We start from the raw sequence: 19,631 nt of genomic DNA, 5'->3' as shown, positions 1-19,631 counted from the left end.
AAGCTGTGGAAGATCTTCATACTGATGTGTCCTCCTTAAACAAGCCCTGACGCTCACCTGATTTTGTGGAGAACCAGTTCTGGGAGCTAAACTGATGGCAAACTTTGTACCTACATACACATATGTTAATTTAGATATAATTATTTTTCTTTGCTCTTTTAGCTCCGGTATTGTTTCTCTGCAGGGTCACACAAGTAGCACTGCTGAAAAAACACCACCAGGAGTGCATGGCCAGGGTGTACACAATGGAGCTGCTGTTCCAGAGGGCAACTACCTGTTGGCCAGTTTAGCTCTATCATCAAACTGCACCTCTGCACATTTTCCATATAATGTGTGTCTCATGATCAGCCTTACCTGCTCTTCTCTCACACAGATTTACTATAGCTGCAGTGTTCTGCATTCACTCCTTCCCTGTGGGAAGTGGTCTAGCCCCAAACTTTTAAAAGCCTGTAGTTTACATTTAAGTACACAGTATTTCAGTAAAAAACAGTAAATACAAAACAGCTAATGCAAAGTGTACAAAACACAAGTCCTCACATTAATTCCTTTTAATGCATAATTAAAGGCAGTACTGCTAAGATAACTAAATACCAGCTCTAGCAGAAGATTTTAATATTAAAAAGCTCACTTTGTCAAATTCTGCCTGCAGAGCATTGAAGTCATTTTTGGCTTGCTGTAGCTCCTGGTTCAGTTTGTTACTTATCCGGTTGCACTGCTGATCCAGCATTTGTAAGGAACGTTGCTGACAAGAGAGTTCCTAGAAAAAAGTGGCACAGTAATCAAAGAAATACATACAGAACTGCAACAGGTTTCTATTTTGGTTACTGGAGCTATAACAACTGATTTTTGTTACCAGATACTGCATGCTCAGAGACACTTAGAGTGAACAACAGTTTAAAAACACGTTGATCCATGCTGCAAATGTCACATAGACAAGAATGGTCCTACCGCAATTTACATCATCTGCTTAAAAACTCCATTACAACGTTCCTGTCACAGAACAGGAAAAAATAAATTTTAAACTAATGAAAGTAAAGGTATTAAAAAACTTCATCTTAAAGTTGCATCACACTGCAGTACAAGTGGACAAATTCATTTCTGCTATTATTTACTTACTATACTATAGGGTTGATTTTTTTTTCCCCTAGAAAAATTAAGAAAATGTCTTAAAAGAATACCTGGCATGGAACTGAGCAACAAGATAATCTCAGCAGGGCAGTCACAAAAACCACACAAAAAATAGTGTTTCCAAAACAGACTTCTTGAATAAGGACAATATGGTTTGTGTGGATCTTAGGACATGTCAAGTCATCGTCCATTAGGATACATGGTTGTACTTGTCATGTCTCATGAGGCCTGTTCCTATGCCTTTGGACCTTACAGTTGTGATACTGCACAGATTTCAGATGTTTATTAGGGTGTACAACAATAAAAAAGTAATGAAGGAAAAAAACCCAGGATATTTATCAGCCATAATCACTGCAAAATTTGCAATATGCTCTACCAGCGAATCAGAAGATCCTTGTCAATTGGAAAAGACTATAAAGCTCTTGCACTTCTCATACTAGTTTTAGTGTACAGGTGTAGTTACTTCATATAGACCAGCTGCTTCACTAGCAGACACAGTACCACACTGTCACCAGTCAAACATTACAAGGTGGGGGAAAAAAAAGAAAGGAACTGTTCCACATGAAGGATTCTGTGATTCTGTGAACCAGATTTGACATTTTCTGCAGGGTGGTTCTAGCTCCCAGGTACACGAACACCCTTGCACACAAGTCAGTGTATTTTAGTCAGTCCTATCTGGGACGTGATGCCAGCACCCCTTACATTCTGCTCAAGAGCAAAACCAGCACAAGGGGCCAAGCACTTCCTACACTAGCAAGACATCCAGTAAACAAACAGATCTTGTTTATCAGGGAAAGTATGGCTGAGTGTGGAACTGTCATAAACAGCAAACCTGGAAAGATCAATGTTAGCATATGTGTATGTGTGTATATATATATGCACAAACATTTAATTTAGCTTTTTGTTTCTTTACATAAAACCCAATATAGAAAAATCTGCAACAGCATTCCCACACAGAAAGGTGACAGAAGCACTATACAATTAAGAAAGGAAATACGTGACACCAGCTGGGTGTCACAGTAGCTGACACTACTGACTGATGCCAAGTACATATTAGCTCCAAAGAGCTCTCCTGCAAACCTCCAGTTGGGAGCATTCCCTGACCTCATGCAAGGAGGCCCTTGGAACCCTAGTCCACACCTTATTAATGAAATGATGAATTCCATATCTGTATGTGTCCAGGCATTCCCATAATTATTTCTAAAGCAGATACACTGAAAAGACTCTACTTTCTAAGCCCTATGTGTTATACTGTAACACAAAAACTGCAGAAAACCTTTATTTCTTCAGATGAATGCTCAAAAAACCCCAAAAGTGCTACAAAGTTGGTAGGAGCGGCTGATAGACCAGAAGGCTGCACTGCCATTCAACGCCGCCTTGACAGATTGAATTGGGTGAAGAGAAGCCTAACGAAATTCAATAAGGGCAAGTGTAGGGTCCTGCAGCAATGGAGGAACAGTCCCAGAAACCAGGACAGGTTAGGGATTTACCTGCTGGGAAACAGCACTGTAGAGGACCTGTGGACAACAAGTTATCCATGAGCCAACAGTGTGCCCTTGTGGCCAAGAAGGCCAGTGGTATCCTGGGATGAGTTAAGGGTATGACCCTTAACTCGATGGAGGTCAATGCAGGTTACCCTCCCCCTCTACTCTGAGTGGCTGAGGCCACATCTGGAGTTTTGTGCCCAATTCTGAGCTCTCCAGTTCAAGATAGACAGGGAACTACTGGAGAGACTACAGTGGACTGTGACAAAGATGATGAGGGGACTGGAGCATCTCACCTGCAAGGAAAGTCAAGAGCTGGGTCTGTTTAGCCTGGAGGAGACAGAGGGGATCTGATCATTACTTATAAATATCTACATTCCTGGATCTCATCTGCCTTTCTGAAACAGAAACGTTCTAAGGAACACACCAGCAAGGCTGTATGTGATGGAATTCAGTAGGATCAGCACCAGAAGCTATGTTTCACAGAAAGAAAGAATCCCTCCCTGAGGAAGACACACAGATCAGAATTTCCACAGTATTACACAGACTTGGATGCCATAACGTGTAAAACAGAGCCTTTAAGTTAGAGTTGACAGCCAAATATTATAAATAAATGAACACTGAACAAACTTCACAAAAGCCTGTAACAGCTCACAGATCATAAACATTACAGGAAAAAAAAAAAAAACCCAAGAAGAATTCTACACAGTTAATGGCCTTATTGAACATCCTAGAATGCCACTGTGTGGATTTATGCTCTATTAGTCTTCTGAAGGCCTTTTCTTTTAAACCAAAAATAAATTTTGCTTCACAAGATCAGTGCCTGTGCATGACACCTTAACAGATTTGTACCCACGCTGTCAGCTACCTAGACAAGATGTAGCAACAAACAATCCAGGTGGAAGACGATGTACTGCTTCTCTAAAAGAATGTCTCAGAAATACCATATTCTTAAGTGATACCACCCGTGCTCAAGGGCCACATGCATCAGGCACAGCAGAGCCAGTGTGGACTGGGTTCGTAAGGAGAAACCATGCCAAAAGCTTCACAAGCCTTCAACTGACCTTTTGATGAATATAGCTACTATATCTCAATCTTTCAACAGTGTTTTCTGTATGCTAGAACTATTCAAATACAGAGACCACTTCTTCCTATTTATCATCTCTAGACAAGGTTCAGTATCTCTTTGAGATCCTAGGTTAACATTTAGACTAACAGACTTTGTGAAACTACTTTTTCACTCAAGAACATCAGTAGCAGCACTGTTCATCTGGCACCACAGCAGAATTCCTCTGCCAATTACTGTATCTTTCTGTATATACCTTGGAAAAAAGGTTTTAGGTTACATATTTGACACAACAGCAGTCTTCCTCAGGGCAATGCCCTTACCCAAATCCCCAAAGCAAACTTAAAATACCCATATGAAACAGTATTGTCATTTCCAAATCTGTGTCTTGGATTTCCTAACACTGGTTGCGTTATTAAGCTTAAAAAAAGAAAAGTATAAAGAGTTTCGACCTAATCCAAATCAATGCTAGTGCTTGACATATCTTCTCTTCAGAAAAATTCCTGGGATACTGCTACACTTTGGCTCTCTGCAGGAGCTAGCAGAGTGGAAACAAAAGACACTTGCACTAACCCCATATTTTACCATCTTCTGACCATGAACCAAAGTTAACGTAACTGAAATATCAGCCTAAAGAAATTTTTTCTTATGAGAGAGATGTATGAAAAAATTAACCCGGATTCCACAGAAATAATCAAGTCAGTTACTAAATTTATACTCACACATGCATAATTCCATGAACAACGAAGCTAATGCGGCCTAGTGTCTCATGGATTTGTATCTCAATTGGGTGTCTCACATATTTTCTGTTGTCTAGTGAATACTAACATCATTCTACATCTCCCAACAGGCTCTTCCCACTATGGGTGTGCTTGTTTTGAGTTTTACAATTATCTTTGCAACTTTTACCTCTATCAAATGGGACTGCAGCTAACTGAAAAGCATATACACAAAACAAGCCATGTGACTTCATCTCCTCGGGAAGTCAAAATTTAAAAGTTCTTCTTGCCTTACCTGTTGGTATTCCTTCTCCTTGGCCTTTAATTTCTGTTCTAAAGACTGACGAGCACTCTCAGCGTTTTGTCTTTGGCAATTCAGTTCTTCTGACAATTTTTTCACCTTTTGCTCCAACATTTGGACCTACAACAATTTAGTTATCAATCACAAGAGTTAAAAATGTGAGTGACATTTTGTTTCAATTCATATGCATTCACATAAAAAGACCGATTTCACATAATGCAATTGTTCTGGCACTCATATAACCTACAGCGTAACTTTAGCTGGTACCATATAAACTCCTATCAATCCAAAGTGCTAAATTCATGCTTGCTTATTTTAGTGATAGCACATGTATATATATGCACACATAAAGAAAAGGTATATAGATGTATATATGAACACACACTAATCAAAACATCTTCAGAAAATCAGTGTCTTTGGTAGTCTACTGAAACTTACTGTACCTGACACCAAAGCTAGATTATATTTTCAGTACCTCAGGTGGCTATGAGTTAAAGAGTGACCACTAACTGCTAAACAATTACACGTTTAGACTGAAAATAACTCCACTGAATTTCAGAGTGAATCAGCACATCGATTCACACAATGAAAGAAAGGCAACTATCTTCATCTACCTCAACAACACAAGAGTGCTTTCTCAATTTTCAGAGTGCTTTTCACCAACATGGAGCATGGTGAATAAACAGGAGGAACTGGAGATCTGTATGTGGTCACAGGGACATGACTTTGTGATTACTAAGACATGGTGGGATAGCTCACACGACTGGCATGCTGTCACGGATGGCCATGTCCTTTTCAGGAAAGATAGGCCAACAAGGCAAGGTGGTGGAGTTGTTCTTTATGTGAGAGAGCAACTGGAGCAAAGCAAGCTCTCCCTGGTGGCAGATGAAGAGCAAATAGAGAGCTTGTGGCTAAAGATTAAGGGGCATACTAATATGGGAGATACTGTTGGGGGTGTTTATTACAGGCCACCTGATCAGGATGGGGAAGTTGATAAGGCCTCCTACAGATAGCTGAAAGCAGCCTCACAATCTCAGGCCTCGGTTCTCATGAGAGACTTCAACCACCTTGATAGCTGCTGGGAAAGCCACACAGACAAGCACGTACAGTCCAGGAGGTTCCTCCAGTGTGTTGATGATAACTTTTTTAACTCAGATGGTAGAGGAGCCAACAAGGAGAGGTGTACTACTGGATCTAGTGCTAACAAAGAGGGACTGGTGGAGAGCATTAAGGTAGCCTTAGTTGTAGTGATCATGAGAAGATAAGAGTTCAGGATCGTGAGTACTAGGTACAAAACAAGTAGGACTGCAACCTTGAACTTTAGGAAGGCTGATTTTGACCTCTTTAAGAAACTGCTCAGAGATATCCCATGGGTCAAGGCTCTGGAAGGCAGGGGAAGCTCATGAGAGCTGGCTGATCTTCAAGGACCACTTCCTCCAAGTTCAGGATCAATGTATCCCTAAGAGCAAGAAATCAGGCAAGGGAGGCAGGAAGCCTGCTTGGTTGCATAGAGAGCTTCTGAAAAAACTCAAGTGGAAGAAGGAAGTTACATTTTATGGAAAAAGGGACTGACCACTTGGGAGGATTACAAGAATGCTGTCAGGGTATGCAAGGATGAAACAAGACAAGCCAAGACCTCTTCAGAGCTAAACCTGGCAAGGGAGGTCAAGGTTAACAGGAAAGGGTTTCTCCAACTATATTGGTGGCAAACGGAAAACTAAGGAAAATGTGGGCCCACTGTTGAATGAGGCAGGTGTCACGGTGACAGAGGATGCACAAAACACAATTACTAAATGCCTTCTTTGCTTCAATCTTTACTGCTCAGGCTAGCCCTCAAGAGTCCCAGACTTTGGAGGTAACAGAGAAAGTCTGGACAAAGTTAAGATGTTCCCTTAGTTGAGGAAGATCTAGTTAGGTGAGATGCTTGAAGACTGGAGGAAAACCAACGTCACATCAATCTTCAAAAAGGATGACCCAGGAAATTACAGGCCAGTCATCCTCACTTCCATCCCTGGAATGATGTTGGAGAAGCTCGTTTTGGGGGTCATCTCAAAACATGCAGAAGAAAAGAAGGTTGACAGAAGTAGTCAGCACAGATTCACCAAAGGGAAGTCGTGTCTGACTGACCTGATAACCTTGTACAAGGGCACGACTGGAGGGGTAAACGAAGGGAGAACAGCAGACATTGTCTACCTCGACTTCAGCAAGGTTTTCAACACTATCTCCCACAGCATCCTCATAGGCAAGATCAGAAAATGCATTAGATGAATATACAGTGGGGTGGATTGAAAATTGGCTAGAAGACATAGCCCAGAGGGTTGTGATCAGTGGCACAGTCTACTTGGAGGTCTGTAACAAGTGTTGTTCCTCAGGGGTCAGTCCTGCATCCAGCCCTGTACAATATATTCACCAACACCTTGGAAGAAGGGATAGAGCACACCTTCAGCAAGTTTACTGATGATACAAAACTGGGAGGAGTGGCTGACACATCAGAAGGCTGTGCTGCCATCCAGTGAGATCTGGACAGGCTAGAGAGTCGGGCAGAGAGTAATCTTATGAAATTCAACAAGGGCAAGTGTAGGGTCCTGCAGCTAAGGAGGCATAACCCCATGTACCAGTACATGTTAGGGGCTGTCCTGCTGAAAAGCAACTCTGTGGAAGGAGATCTGGGAGTCCTGATGGACAAGTTAACCATGAGCCAGCAGCGTGCCTTTGTGGCCAAGCAAGCTAAGGGCATCCTGGGATGTATCGAGAAACATGTGTCCAGCAGGTCAAGGAAAGTTCTCTTCCTCCTCCACTATGCCTTGAGGAGGTCTCGTCTGGAATATTGTGTGCCATTCTGGGCTCCCCAGGTCAAGAAGAACTGGGAGCTACTGGACAAGGTACAAAAAAGGGCCATGAAGATGATAAGGAAACAGGAGCATCTCTTATCAAGACAAGGCTGAGGGACTTTTTAGCCTAGATAAGACTGAGGGGGGATCTTACCAATGCTTATAATACTTGAGGGATGGGTGTCAGAAGGATGGGGTCAGTCTTTTTTCAGTGGTGCCCAGTGACAAAACAAGCTGCAATGGGCACAAACCTGAATATAGGATGTTCCACCTAAACTTGAGGAGGAACATCTTTACTGTGAGGGTAGCAGAGCACTGCAACAGGTTGTCCAGAGAGGCTATGAACTCTCCATCTGTGGAAACACTCAAAACCTTCCTGGATGCTGTCCTGTGAAACCAGTTCTAGGTGATCCTGCTCTGGCAGGGGGGTTGGACTAGATATTCTCTAGAGGTCCCTTCCAACCCCTAACATTGAGATTTAAACTTTTTTATTTTTATTGAAGTAGCCTATATTCTAGGCTAGTCTCCATGTTAAAAGTATGTCAGCTTGTAATCTAATTGTTTATTATGTTAATATTACCTTACCTAAGGGAATGAAGCAATGTCTACTCAACTTCCTGAGCAGAAAAACTAATTTTAATTAAAAAACCCACTCAATGCCAAATACATACAACTTTTGTCCCCTCAGGCATAAGAAAAATGTAAGAGGGTGATTGGGACTGTTTTGCAACAACAAGGGCTGTTTAAAGACTTAGTGAAACAACAGTCCATCTATGTCATAAGAAAGTAAGAAGCAGGTACAAGTAGCAATGGGATGTCTGGTTATTAGGCACTAGATGACAGGGATTGTTAGCTCCTGTAAGATCACATGGAAACTTGCCTGCAGAAGGAACACAGACCTCATAAGATGTCAAAATACTCAAAACCACAGAGGAGCTGCTGTGGTTGAGATCGGTGAATAACACCAGTGACAGAGAAGAGCAAAAGGAGTGCCAAAATTAAATTCAAGCTATGAGGCAGGAAACTAAAATGCAGAATCTTGATGTGGTTCTGCATCCAAAGCTGGGGGCTGGGGGGAGAGGGCGGGATAGGACAGACTGCAGCAGGCATTTTAGTGCTAGAAAGAAGGAACAGAAGAGAAAGGAGCAACCTTCAGATGGCAGAACCCTCTGGGTCAAGATGTGGCACTGCACCTTAAGGATGGGCCACACCTCAATTTAAATCAGATGAGACAGTCCTACTCCTCCTAGTCCTGCGCAGACATGTTCCTAGCTATGTAACTTTAGTCCTTCCCTTGTGCTGGATTTAATGCCCCTTGGTTCCTTAGTAAAATAATTCAGCTCTCAAACCCACAGAAAATGAATAAGGCAAAAATAGATAACACCCTAGTCACACAGGAAGCTGAATTGGGTCATTTGGGGAATCAAATAAACAAAAGGATATACTTTTTCAAATGAATTGAGCTGTTGGGTCAGCTGTCTCCCCACAAACTCACTGTGATGACAGTACCTTTATGTAGTCAATTGACCATCAAGACTTTCCCTAAACCAGTTCCCCACACAGCTAGCAATAGCAGAATGTTGTGCTCTCTCTCAAAAGGTAGACAGTTTATTTCTTAAGGACCATACAGGAGTTGTGGGAAACAGGAGTTTTCCAATATACTTAGGTAGCATGGAAAAACCAACTGACAAAGACAGGTAACAATTATACCCTGAGAAGATACACGCAGTAATAAGTAATTCATCCTGCAGATGAATCAAAGTAATTAAAAAAAAAAGTAGAAAGATCCTAGAATAGTTTTGATTGGAAGAAAACCTTAAAGATTGAGTCCACTGCTAAACTGCATCTCTAAGAACTAGATCTGTAAATATGAAGACTCGAGGAAATATGACATTGGTGCACTACTTCCAAATTTGTCAAATGCTGTGAAAAAGAACTTTAGGAAGATAATGCAACTTGATTAACCAGGGGAAAAAAAGAACACTTCTTGTTAACTTGTGCAATTTTAATTAAATTATTTTGAAGACTGGCATTCTCCTCTTCTTCACATGATCACGAGCATACATCTGAACCATATCATGTTTATACATGTATTTGAATAAGGTCTGTAAATTCTTGATTTAAATTGCACTTCCTTTTAATTTTACCATTTAAAAACCAGATACATTCGCAATCTTGCATGGCATTTTTACCCAGGTTTTATTTTACAGAAGTCATTTACAGTTTAAAGACTATGCTCTGACCACATCCTGTAGTAAGCAACAGATGCTGATTTTCAGCCAAAGTTGCACAACAGAGCCTATATAAGGTCAGAACTTGCCACCAGATGTCATTGTTGCTCTATGCAACTTAATCAGAAACATGTTTTTCAGAATTCCATTTCCATCTTGCCTGAGGATGAAAAAAAAAATATTTCTTCAGATGGTACAAGAACCCTCCAGAAAATGTACAACTGCTTACAAATACTTAAATTTTTACAAGTATTCAATTTTTTTATTACCAAGCTAATATACTTCCCTAAATTTGATCCTTAGCAAATGCTCAAGGAACTACACATTAATAGTGGGAATGAATTGTAAGGACAGTCAGAAGATGTGTGACGCGACATTTTACCTGTCCTGTAGCCTGATCAAGTTGTGTTCTTGTTTGAGTCAGTGTATCTCTGGTTTTGCTCAGAGCTTTATCTTTCTCTGTTAATTCCAACTTCGTTCTGTTCAGCTGCAGTTCAATCTCTTGATTCTTATTCATATGGGATTTGTTCACTTTTTCTTCAGCTTGCAGTTGTTGTTCTAAGTCTTTAACAGTGGAATTTAACTCTATTTTAAAAACAGTGAAGGTTAAGGATACTTTCTGCTTTGAAAAGTACATCTTCCAGGTACTCAAATTTCCAAGTGTGTACATATTATATTAAATATTTTAGATCTTTAATATTTATATTAAATATGTAAAATAATTGATGTTAATATGTTAACACAAGTTCCTGAAACAGGCAAACTTGCAAATTGTTCAGCAAGCTAAAGCCAAAACTTTCAACTCTCTTCTATTACTACACCAATGACTGAAGATATCAAGACCCAAAGATAGCTGACCAAATCAATCATTTCCACTTTGCAGTACAGGAGAACACAGCAAAACACAAGGTCAGACACAAAGGCAATTTGTTCCTCTGGTGTTTTGGTTTGTTTGTTTTTGTTGTTGTTTCTAGACACACAGAAACATGTCATTTGACACATCTATTTTGATCTTTATTTTATTTTTAAAAGGAAAGATATCCACTACAACGGGGTGGCTGCAAGTCTCTGCTTCAAAGATGCTATTCAGTTAGTGGGCTTCTGTAAATACAGTATTTTCTATTTTAATCTTTTTCTTGTTCCAAAGCAACACACATATAAATAGAAATCAAGTGATCTTGTCACAAGATACATTAGTAAGAGCCTACCTTGCAGACTCACAACATAATTTTACACTAGAAAACATTTGTCAGCTACAGGGAGTGTAATCTAGACTTATTACATGGCAATTCTTTTTATCAAAAGTAACCTAAATTGTCTTTCTGACACTAAATTTACATGGCTTCCAAATTGAAAATGGCACCTAGATTGAAGTGTTACATACAAGTATTTGAATAAGCAGTTTGGAGAGTACAAGAGTTTGTAAAACAGTCCTACAGGAAACAGTGGAAAACCTGGTCCAAATGGTGGGCTTAAGTAAATGTTCACCAAACAACAAACTGTTCTCTTACAACCTATCAGATATCAGGGATGAATATTTCTTTGTGTCAGCAGGTACAATAGAAGATCATATTTGTTTTTTCACTGTACACTGCACTTCATGCTGTGCTTCCAGTAACATTCATCATGGACCAACTCAGAACATGCATTAAGCATGTTCAACCAATGAATTTTTAACACAGGTTCTGCTCAGTCATAAATCTAGAATCATACAAAATTAAGGAAGCAATACAATTAAAACTAACAAAATCCTTAAGAGTTTTTAACTCTGTTTTAAAAGAGCTGTTCCGTGGACCATGGAATTATTGGAGAAGGCCACTGACCTTTTATAGGATGCCCCCCACCCTCCCCAAAAATACAAACTCCTCCCTTCTAACTCTCACATCCCTTATGTAAAAGACACCACAGTTTTATGGGCAATTTCCATGTACTGGCTTATCACTGAAAATACACACACCAGCAGCAAACTGGGCTAGCTGCCAAAGACAACAACATGCATCTTTCTCCTCTCCTCGCTAAAGCACTAATTTAAATACCTCTCTTCTATCCATGCACCAGCTTTCATGAAACTGTAAAAAAAATGTATCATATACCTTGGTTCTGTGCTCTTAGCTGCATCACGAGTGAAGAATTACAGTTTTCAGCAAAGCTGGTGTTGAACTCATTCTTCTCTGACATACTGACATTCATTTCTTTTTCCCATGGAAAAGAGGATGTTGTAGAACTTCCCCTCGCAGGTGTTTCTTGATTTCTAGATGGTGTCTTTTCTTGTTGCCATGAAAACACAGATGAGGAAGCCTGATGCCGAGCAATCTCCCTGTGACTCAAAGAGCTTTGAGGTTGAGGCTGATTTATTTTCTGCATCCAAGATTAAAAAAAAAAAAATAATCTACCTTTACACAGCTCCATATCCAACATACAAGAAAATACTTAAATTATTAATAAAAAATATAATAGCGTGTGGTCACTTCACATTTTCATAACACCACATCATCCACCAGTGCAAGCTACTGATTCATTTAATTTATGTGGTATAAAAATATCTAACTTTAACCCAAGTATCCAAGAACATCTGTTTTCTATGAACACAAAACAGGATCTCCAAAACAGCAGTTTGATCTGCATATCTTTATAAGTAACATGCCCAGATTTGTGTCTTTGAGAGAGATCCCATCGTTTACATCCAGCATTTTTTCAAAATCGAAGCCCACAGTTTTACAGGCAAGTGCTCACAACAGTAAGCTGCAAGAAATACAGAAGTCTAGAGTAACATATCTAATATCTGACCCACATTTAGTTCTATTGGACAAGCAGACAAAGTCAGAACAAACTTAAACTTCTAAACACAGAATACCCCAAAGCAGCAGTAATAAAATATGCCAGATACCAGCTTTCAATCCCTTCCTACAGAAAAATTAAATAAAGCCAAAATACTAGGTGCTTTTTCTCTCTTCCTCAAGTAAAAAAAGCTCCCAAACACTAAAGCTTCTGTTGTATTTAACTGAAATTTCAAATACCTCTCACTTGATTTTGTTTTTTTTTTTTAAAGTAAAGCCCTAAGCCAATCTAGTGATTTTTTTATTACTGTTAATTTTTTCAATTTTTTTTTTTTTTTTTAGTTTATTTTAAGGCTGTTTTTAAGACTGTGCCACAGATTCAAGCCCAATAAAGAAAGGCTTTGAAATCTTAAACCTTTTAAGCCTTTAGGTAGTAAATACCAAATTAAAATATTATTTCTGGTTTTTTGCAATGACCCTTTTTTCTTGAAGGCTTTCACATCTTCGTCATCAGAGATTCCCTAATACTGTTCTTACAACTTATTTGTTTAAAAATTTACAAGTTTTTTTTTTACTTGCTAGGAAAGTTATTTCTCATAAACTTTTCAAAACTATTTTATTATCTTTACTTGGTAAAACTGACATTGCTTTCTTTTGTGCTTGCTTGCAGTTCCGCCAGTTTTTGAAGGATAGGTTTTCATTTTTTGCGTCTTTTCCTTTGTTTTTCAATTATGCTGGCCTTTCTGGATTCTCCAAGATTACTTCTGAATGACAGTACACACAGATTCTCTTTATTTTTCTAAGTGATACTTTAAGTGATACCAAATGTGTTTCACTAGTTTTCCACTCCATTTTTCAAGTTCAGTCAGTAGTTATTTTCCTAGATACCACACGTAGCATCCTCAAGAGATACTTACCTTAACCTGGATGGTTCTCAGTTCTAATTCCAGCTTTTTTCTTTCTTGTACTTCCTTTTTGTATTTTTCTTCTAATTCTTCAAACTTAGCATCTACAGATACATGATGAACACTTCTTCAAAATTTAACTTAGTAGATAGGTAACTTTTTCTAGCATATCACTATCATGAGAGTGGTAAAAATGTCAGATTACAAGAAACAACATCATATACAAGACTGAGTAACCTAGGACCAGTGTGCTAGAACTAGAATGATTTGCTGTATCTTGAGGGAGGCAAATGTCCCACCCTGTCTGGACAACGGTCTTAGTCATATAGTTTAGCTTTTGATAGTCCTGCAGGGAGTTTGACTCAAATGATCTTTACAGGTCCCTTCCAACTTGAGATACTGTGACTATATGCTCTTAAAGAAGACTTCTGCTTCCAAAGGAAGAAACCTCCCCACCAAGGCCATCTAAAATATATTTATTGCAATAATTTTAATCTAATGCCCCTTTCATGAGCGCCATACTTAGTGGAATGGTTGACACTGCCATTGCTGTACCCCTTTTCAGACATGCATGAAGAAATTAAATGGAATAAGAGTTCTAGAAAGAATCTCAGATTTTCCATCAGAGCAACAATGAGATGCCAACCCCAAAGAGTATTTGTTTACAACAGAGAGGTAAACAGCATGTATTTTGAACCCATCAAAGTTTTTAGCATACACAGCATAAGGGTGTACAGCTACAAAACTCTTTTCCAGTTACAGAAACTTCTTTCCATTTTTCCAGTTAATTCAAATATTTTAAGCCTATTTGATGTCACTAATTTGAAGATAGAAGCGATGCACTGAAGTGGATACAGTGCATAAATTATGCACATTACCATGCATAACAACAGTCTAAATTAAGAAAAGAAATAAGTCATTTGACTGTTGACTGAACTTTAAAGTACTTGTGATACATGAAGGAAGAAATTTGCTCTTTGCTACACAAAGGGAACAACTGATGCTAGGAACAGGCATTCAAAAAATTGTGTCAGTCTTTTGATGATTATTCCCATTACTACTCCACATCCATCATCATAGTGTATTTCAAATATGTGTTCAACCCACACTAATAATTTTTAAACATGGAACATATGGTGCCATGATTCAGACACTCATAATATGCTATGTAATATGGACCAGGCAACTCAGTGCAAGCGTAATCTTCAAAATACTCTTCTGCCTTCCAAGAAAATAGATAGTTAATTATCTGTACTTGATGAAGAAAAATTCAGTTACCATTGTGACTCTGAACTGGTGTTAAAGGAGCAGTAAGACTTCTCTGTGGAGTGCCACTGAATGATAAATCGCCTGAAATCGAAGTTTGACTTCTCTCAAGCTCACATTTATATCTGTTTAGGAAAGGAGCAGTAGCAGAAATTAGCAATGGGATCTAAAAAGTTAATTACTGTTGTTAAGAGTCTGAAATACACAATTACATGACTAAGAACTTCAAGTCAAGACACGGCAATTGAAAGCTTTAGATACTATAAACACAGAAATATGAAGAATATATTTTAGAGTTTCAACATATTTAATCAACTATATAGGAATCAAAGCTAATGTAAACTGTAAACACTAATGTAATCACTGTAAACACCGAGCAGAAGTTGATAAGACAATGGTTCCAGGCTGCAGCCCATCACAGGAGTGTGACTCCAGAACTCACTCTTCCATTTCCCCTCCCTTTTACAGTAAGCACCCCACCAAGAACTCCTCTCCCAGGACACTGTCAGTTGTTATGAAGCAGTAAATGATCAGTTATCAGCATAAAGCAAAACATAATAAAAAACAAAACCAATTGCCAGGATAAAGCTACATGTAATAACTAATGATCTTTTGCATTGGACAGTTATGCAAAGTAATATAATGGGGAGGACATTAAGTCCAGTTTACTGAACAATATTGGAAATAGAACACCTGTCCTAGGCCCACTACCTCTCTGGGTCAACATTTGACAGCAGATACAGAAAACATGTGTGGTTCTATCAGCCCTGTTGAATCTCTCCAGGTTGTTCTTCGATGAGTCTGTAAAACTCCTTATACAAAGCTGGTGTTTCTACACGCCGTAAACAGTTTATAGCTTTCTCACAACAGTCAAACACTTGAACTATCTTCAGTTTTCCCAAGGAAGGGGAAGTCAATGGGAAAAGCCAAGATGGCTAACAGTTTCCTCTTTATTTGCATCTGTTAAGCCACGTATGAGACATAGCCTCCAAAAGTTAAAGGTAGTAGAGGCACTTCAGGCCGTAAAAAAACCCCACACCAAAACAAACTACTAAGAACCTGGCATCACACTCTCACCCCTCTCTTCTGCATTACCACTACTAGCATAACAATCTATTGCATCATCAGAACACTCAGCCTTATCGACGTCCACAAAGTTTCAGAAATACTTTTTATTAAAGCAGGGAAAGTGCCTCTAGTATGAGAGCAAGTTCTGCATGACATTTCATTCACAATGGGCAACTCTTTTCCACTTGTGTAGCACCCTCAGATGAAGGATTTTCTGCAGTACAGAAAATTTCACTGTATGAATTGCATTACACATCTACAGACAGTACATACACGTTGTCTAGGTAGGAACAGGGTTTACAGGAAGTGTTATGAGCTAGGCACTTCACCAAAACCGGATACAGTCACAGCACCATTACTTTTAGTAGCTTCCTCTTCCACTTCACCAGACATTTGTGCCTCCATCTTCCAGTGGTCATATTTAATCATTAGAGTTGATCTCAGATGGAATTGTCCACACACTTTACTTGCAACTCCAAGCTCTCTTGCAGGTTACTTTTTGCAAAACAACTCAGTTATACCAGATCAGGGGGTGGGGGAACGATTGTTGGAATTTTTTTGTTTTTCGAAGTCACAGGATGAGTATCTCCCTTTTCACATGACACCATAGAATTATCCCAAATTAAACAGGAGCTATGGGTGTTAACTGCTTCACGTGGCACACACATTTATGAAGTCCTTATATGCGTGTGTGTATGTAAAAAAAAAAAAAAAGGCCAATCATTTGAAACTTAATTTCATGCTTTTAGATTTTTGGGACCAAAGAGAAACTTAGAGGCCACAAAGGACATATTAAATGAGCAAAACATGAGAAAAAAAACTTTGCACCTAGGTTAGAGACATACAGCAAATCCTTACCTTTTCAGCTCTTGTTCTAGCCTCTCAATTTCTTTCTTGCTGGAATTCAGCTGCCCTGACTGAATGCTGATTTGAGATTCTTTTACTTGAAGATCATGCGAAATTTTCTGCTTTGATTTCTCAAGATTATCACATAACTCCATCAAGCTCTGGGTCTCTCTTTTTAGTGTCGCAGCTTCATTTTTTTCATTTTCAACCTAGTTGAAACATAGACAATTTTAAAAAACATCTCAAAGCCTCTCTATGCTTCTATGCCATTATTACTATTTTAATAACAAAGTTTGCAAACAGTTATTTTCTTCCTAGCATTGCAAAATCCTGAAAGTCTTAAATATATGCACTGTTTAAACATTCTTGGGGGGGAACAAAAACTCATTTCCTAAAATTCAACTTAGCAACACTGAAAAATTCTAGTTATTGATTAGAGAAAATTAATAAAAATGGTCCTTAAATATTGACAATCCACACTGGTCTACATTCTTCATTGATCATCTCGCTTTTCTTTCCAGACTATCAGTTTTAGAAACCAGAATAACTTGACTCAGTAGAACAGGGAAAGCACAATAATTATCAGGGGTCACAGCTTTGAAATTGGCAATAGACCCTCCCCTCCAGCTTCTGAGGGGAAGGCTACATCTTTGCACAGCATTATTATGTTGACCAAGAAGTAGTGAAGAAGAGGTAGCAGCGGCTTCTGCAAATTCTAAAGGACACCACGTCCCTTCTTTTCGTCTGAGGAGAACAGCAGTTCCACTGGATTGTTGAGACAAGTACCTGGAAACTCACAGGAAACTATTAGGGTTAAGTTTTGCAAGAAAGTTGTAGCAGCCTAAAAGGAGTAAGAAGTAACACTTGTAAATTTTCTCTGGACTGTGCTCAACCATTACAAAACAAAATCCAACCAGATGAGTCACTTCTGATCTGAAGCATAGAAGGACCCTAACCAAGAGGGTCTCTGGTTTCCTGGCTAACAAGCTGACAGGGTAGAATCAGGTGACATGTAAAGCTACAGCCCTAAAAGAAAACTAAACACCAAAATGCAGTCTCTACAAGAAAAAACGAACAAAACAACACACCAGCAAACAAACAAAAGGACAGCAGAGAATTACATAAACTACGTAAAAGACTAAGTATCCAAGGTGAAACAGCCAAGGTGAAACAGTAAAAAGCAGGCCTAATCAAATTATCAAAAATTTTAACAGGTGTAACAAAAAAGCAATTTCTTTTCCTAATCATGAAGATATGCAGGAAAGCCTTAAAGTAAACAAACACCTGGAGATGGAAAATCAAGCCAAACACAGATAGGAGGCAGGAATTCTATTAAGAGTCAGAGACTTAAACAGAATGGAAAATATGATGAGTATGAAGCAAGATGAAGGCGTTTGTTTTATGCTACCCTTCCAGTCGGTCAGTGGGAAGAAAAAACCCAAAGACCACCACTAACCCACCTCCTAACAATAACCACATAATAAATCTTTACAACTGTGTTTGGCATAGAGAATGACATTTTATGGAAATGACTGTAGAACCTATATTACCTTCTGTTTTTGTTTTTGCAAAGCTGCCTCCAAAGACTCTAGCTGGAATTGTCTTTGCTGACGCTCCTTTTTAAGTTTGTCTACTTGACTTTCCAGCTCATGAATCTTCTGAAGGACTCTGGGGGCGAGGCCTTCTTTCCATTCCTCCAGAGCCCAGCTCATATTGACAGGATTCTTGCTTAGTACCAGGTAGATGATACTACCCCTGAAACAAAGACAACCACAATTAGACCTTAAAAGAGGAGAATATAAATGACTTCTTTAAAACTTAGCAGTGATTAGAATACAATATTTGACAACAGTGATCTAAACCCATGAGCTTTTCCTGATCTAAGGACAAAGCGGCAACTTTTAATGTTCAGTCCTCTTTTGACACGCTTCTGTCCAGTTAAAATGAGATTTAAAAGCCTCATATAAATTAATCACCTAATAATAGCAGGGGTTATATTCTTGTAATTGCAAATCATGGAATTACAGAACGGTTTGGGTTGGAAGGGACCTTCAAGACCAACCCCCCTGCCATGCACAGGGACACCCTCCACTAGCCCAGGCTGCCCAAAGCCCCATCCAACCTGGCCTTGAACACTGCCAAGGAGAGGGCAGCCACAGCTTCTCTGGGCAGCCTGTGCCAAGGGCCTCACTACCCTCACAGGGAAGGATTTCTTCCTAACGTCTAATCTAAATCTACCATTTTTCAGTGTCCATTACCTCTTGTCCTAACACTACACACCCTTGTAAACAGCCCCTCTCCAGCTTTGCTGTAGGACCGCTTTAGGTATTGAAAGGCTGCCATAAGATCTCTTGTCTTCTCTCCAGGCTGAACAAGCCCAATTCTCTGTCTGTTTTCATAGGTGCTCCAGCCTATCTTTGTGGCCCTCCTCTGGACTTATTCCAACAGGTTCATCCCCTCCTTATGTTGGGAGCTCTGATACCAGGTGGTGTCTTACAAGAGCAGAGTAGAATAGGAGAATCATCTCCCTCGACCTGCTGGTCATGCTTCTTTTGAAGCAGTCTACAATACTTTTGGGCATGTCGAGCTTCCCGTCCACCAACATCCCAAGTCCTTCTCTTCAGGGCTGCTTTCAAACCATTCTCTACCCAGCCTGCATTTGTGCTTAGAACTACTCTAACCCACATGCAGGACCCTTCACTTGGCCTTGTTGACCTTCAGAACTCAGCTGGCATGGGCCCACCTCTCAAGGCTGCCAAGGTTCCTCTGCATAGGATCCCTTCCTCCAGCACATCAACAGTTATCACACAGCTTGGTGTCAACTGCACACGTGCTGAGGGTGTGTTCAATCCCATTGCCCGTGTCGCCCACCGGGATGCTGAACGGTGCCACTCCCAACACCGACCTCCAAAAAACATTACTCATCATTGGTCTCCACTTAGGCATCGAGCTGTTGACCACAGCTCTGAATATGACCATCCAGGCAGCACTTGACTGTGTTGTACTTCT

General features: G+C 39.6%; 1 protein-coding gene across 1 annotated transcript in view; it reads right to left on the bottom strand.

Moving 5' to 3' along the window:
* Nucleotides 1-18,334, bottom strand: part of CENPF (centromere protein F) — a gene marked incomplete at both ends in the record, with an annotated part of 42,500 nt that extends 24,166 nt beyond the window's left edge. Inside the window, 8 exons of the mRNA XM_084260995.1 lie at nucleotides 629-757; nucleotides 4,693-4,818; nucleotides 10,143-10,345; nucleotides 11,854-12,118; nucleotides 13,455-13,546; nucleotides 14,721-14,833; nucleotides 16,635-16,831; nucleotides 18,173-18,334. Of these exons, the coding sequence (XP_084117121.1) occupies nucleotides 629-757; nucleotides 4,693-4,818; nucleotides 10,143-10,345; nucleotides 11,854-12,118; nucleotides 13,455-13,546; nucleotides 14,721-14,833; nucleotides 16,635-16,831; nucleotides 18,173-18,334 (1,287 nt within the window). The remainder of the gene's footprint in view (nucleotides 1-628; nucleotides 758-4,692; nucleotides 4,819-10,142; nucleotides 10,346-11,853; nucleotides 12,119-13,454; nucleotides 13,547-14,720; nucleotides 14,834-16,634; nucleotides 16,832-18,172) is intronic.
* Nucleotides 18,335-19,631: the final 1,297 nt, after the last annotated feature.

Source organism: Gallinula chloropus (assembly GCF_964237585.1).
Source record: "Gallinula chloropus genome assembly, chromosome: 3".
In the NCBI taxonomy this organism is placed as follows: domain Eukaryota; kingdom Metazoa; phylum Chordata; class Aves; order Gruiformes; family Rallidae; genus Gallinula; species Gallinula chloropus.
The sequence above is the reverse complement of the archived record's forward strand: the minus strand, read 5'-3'. Positions and strand labels throughout refer to the sequence as shown.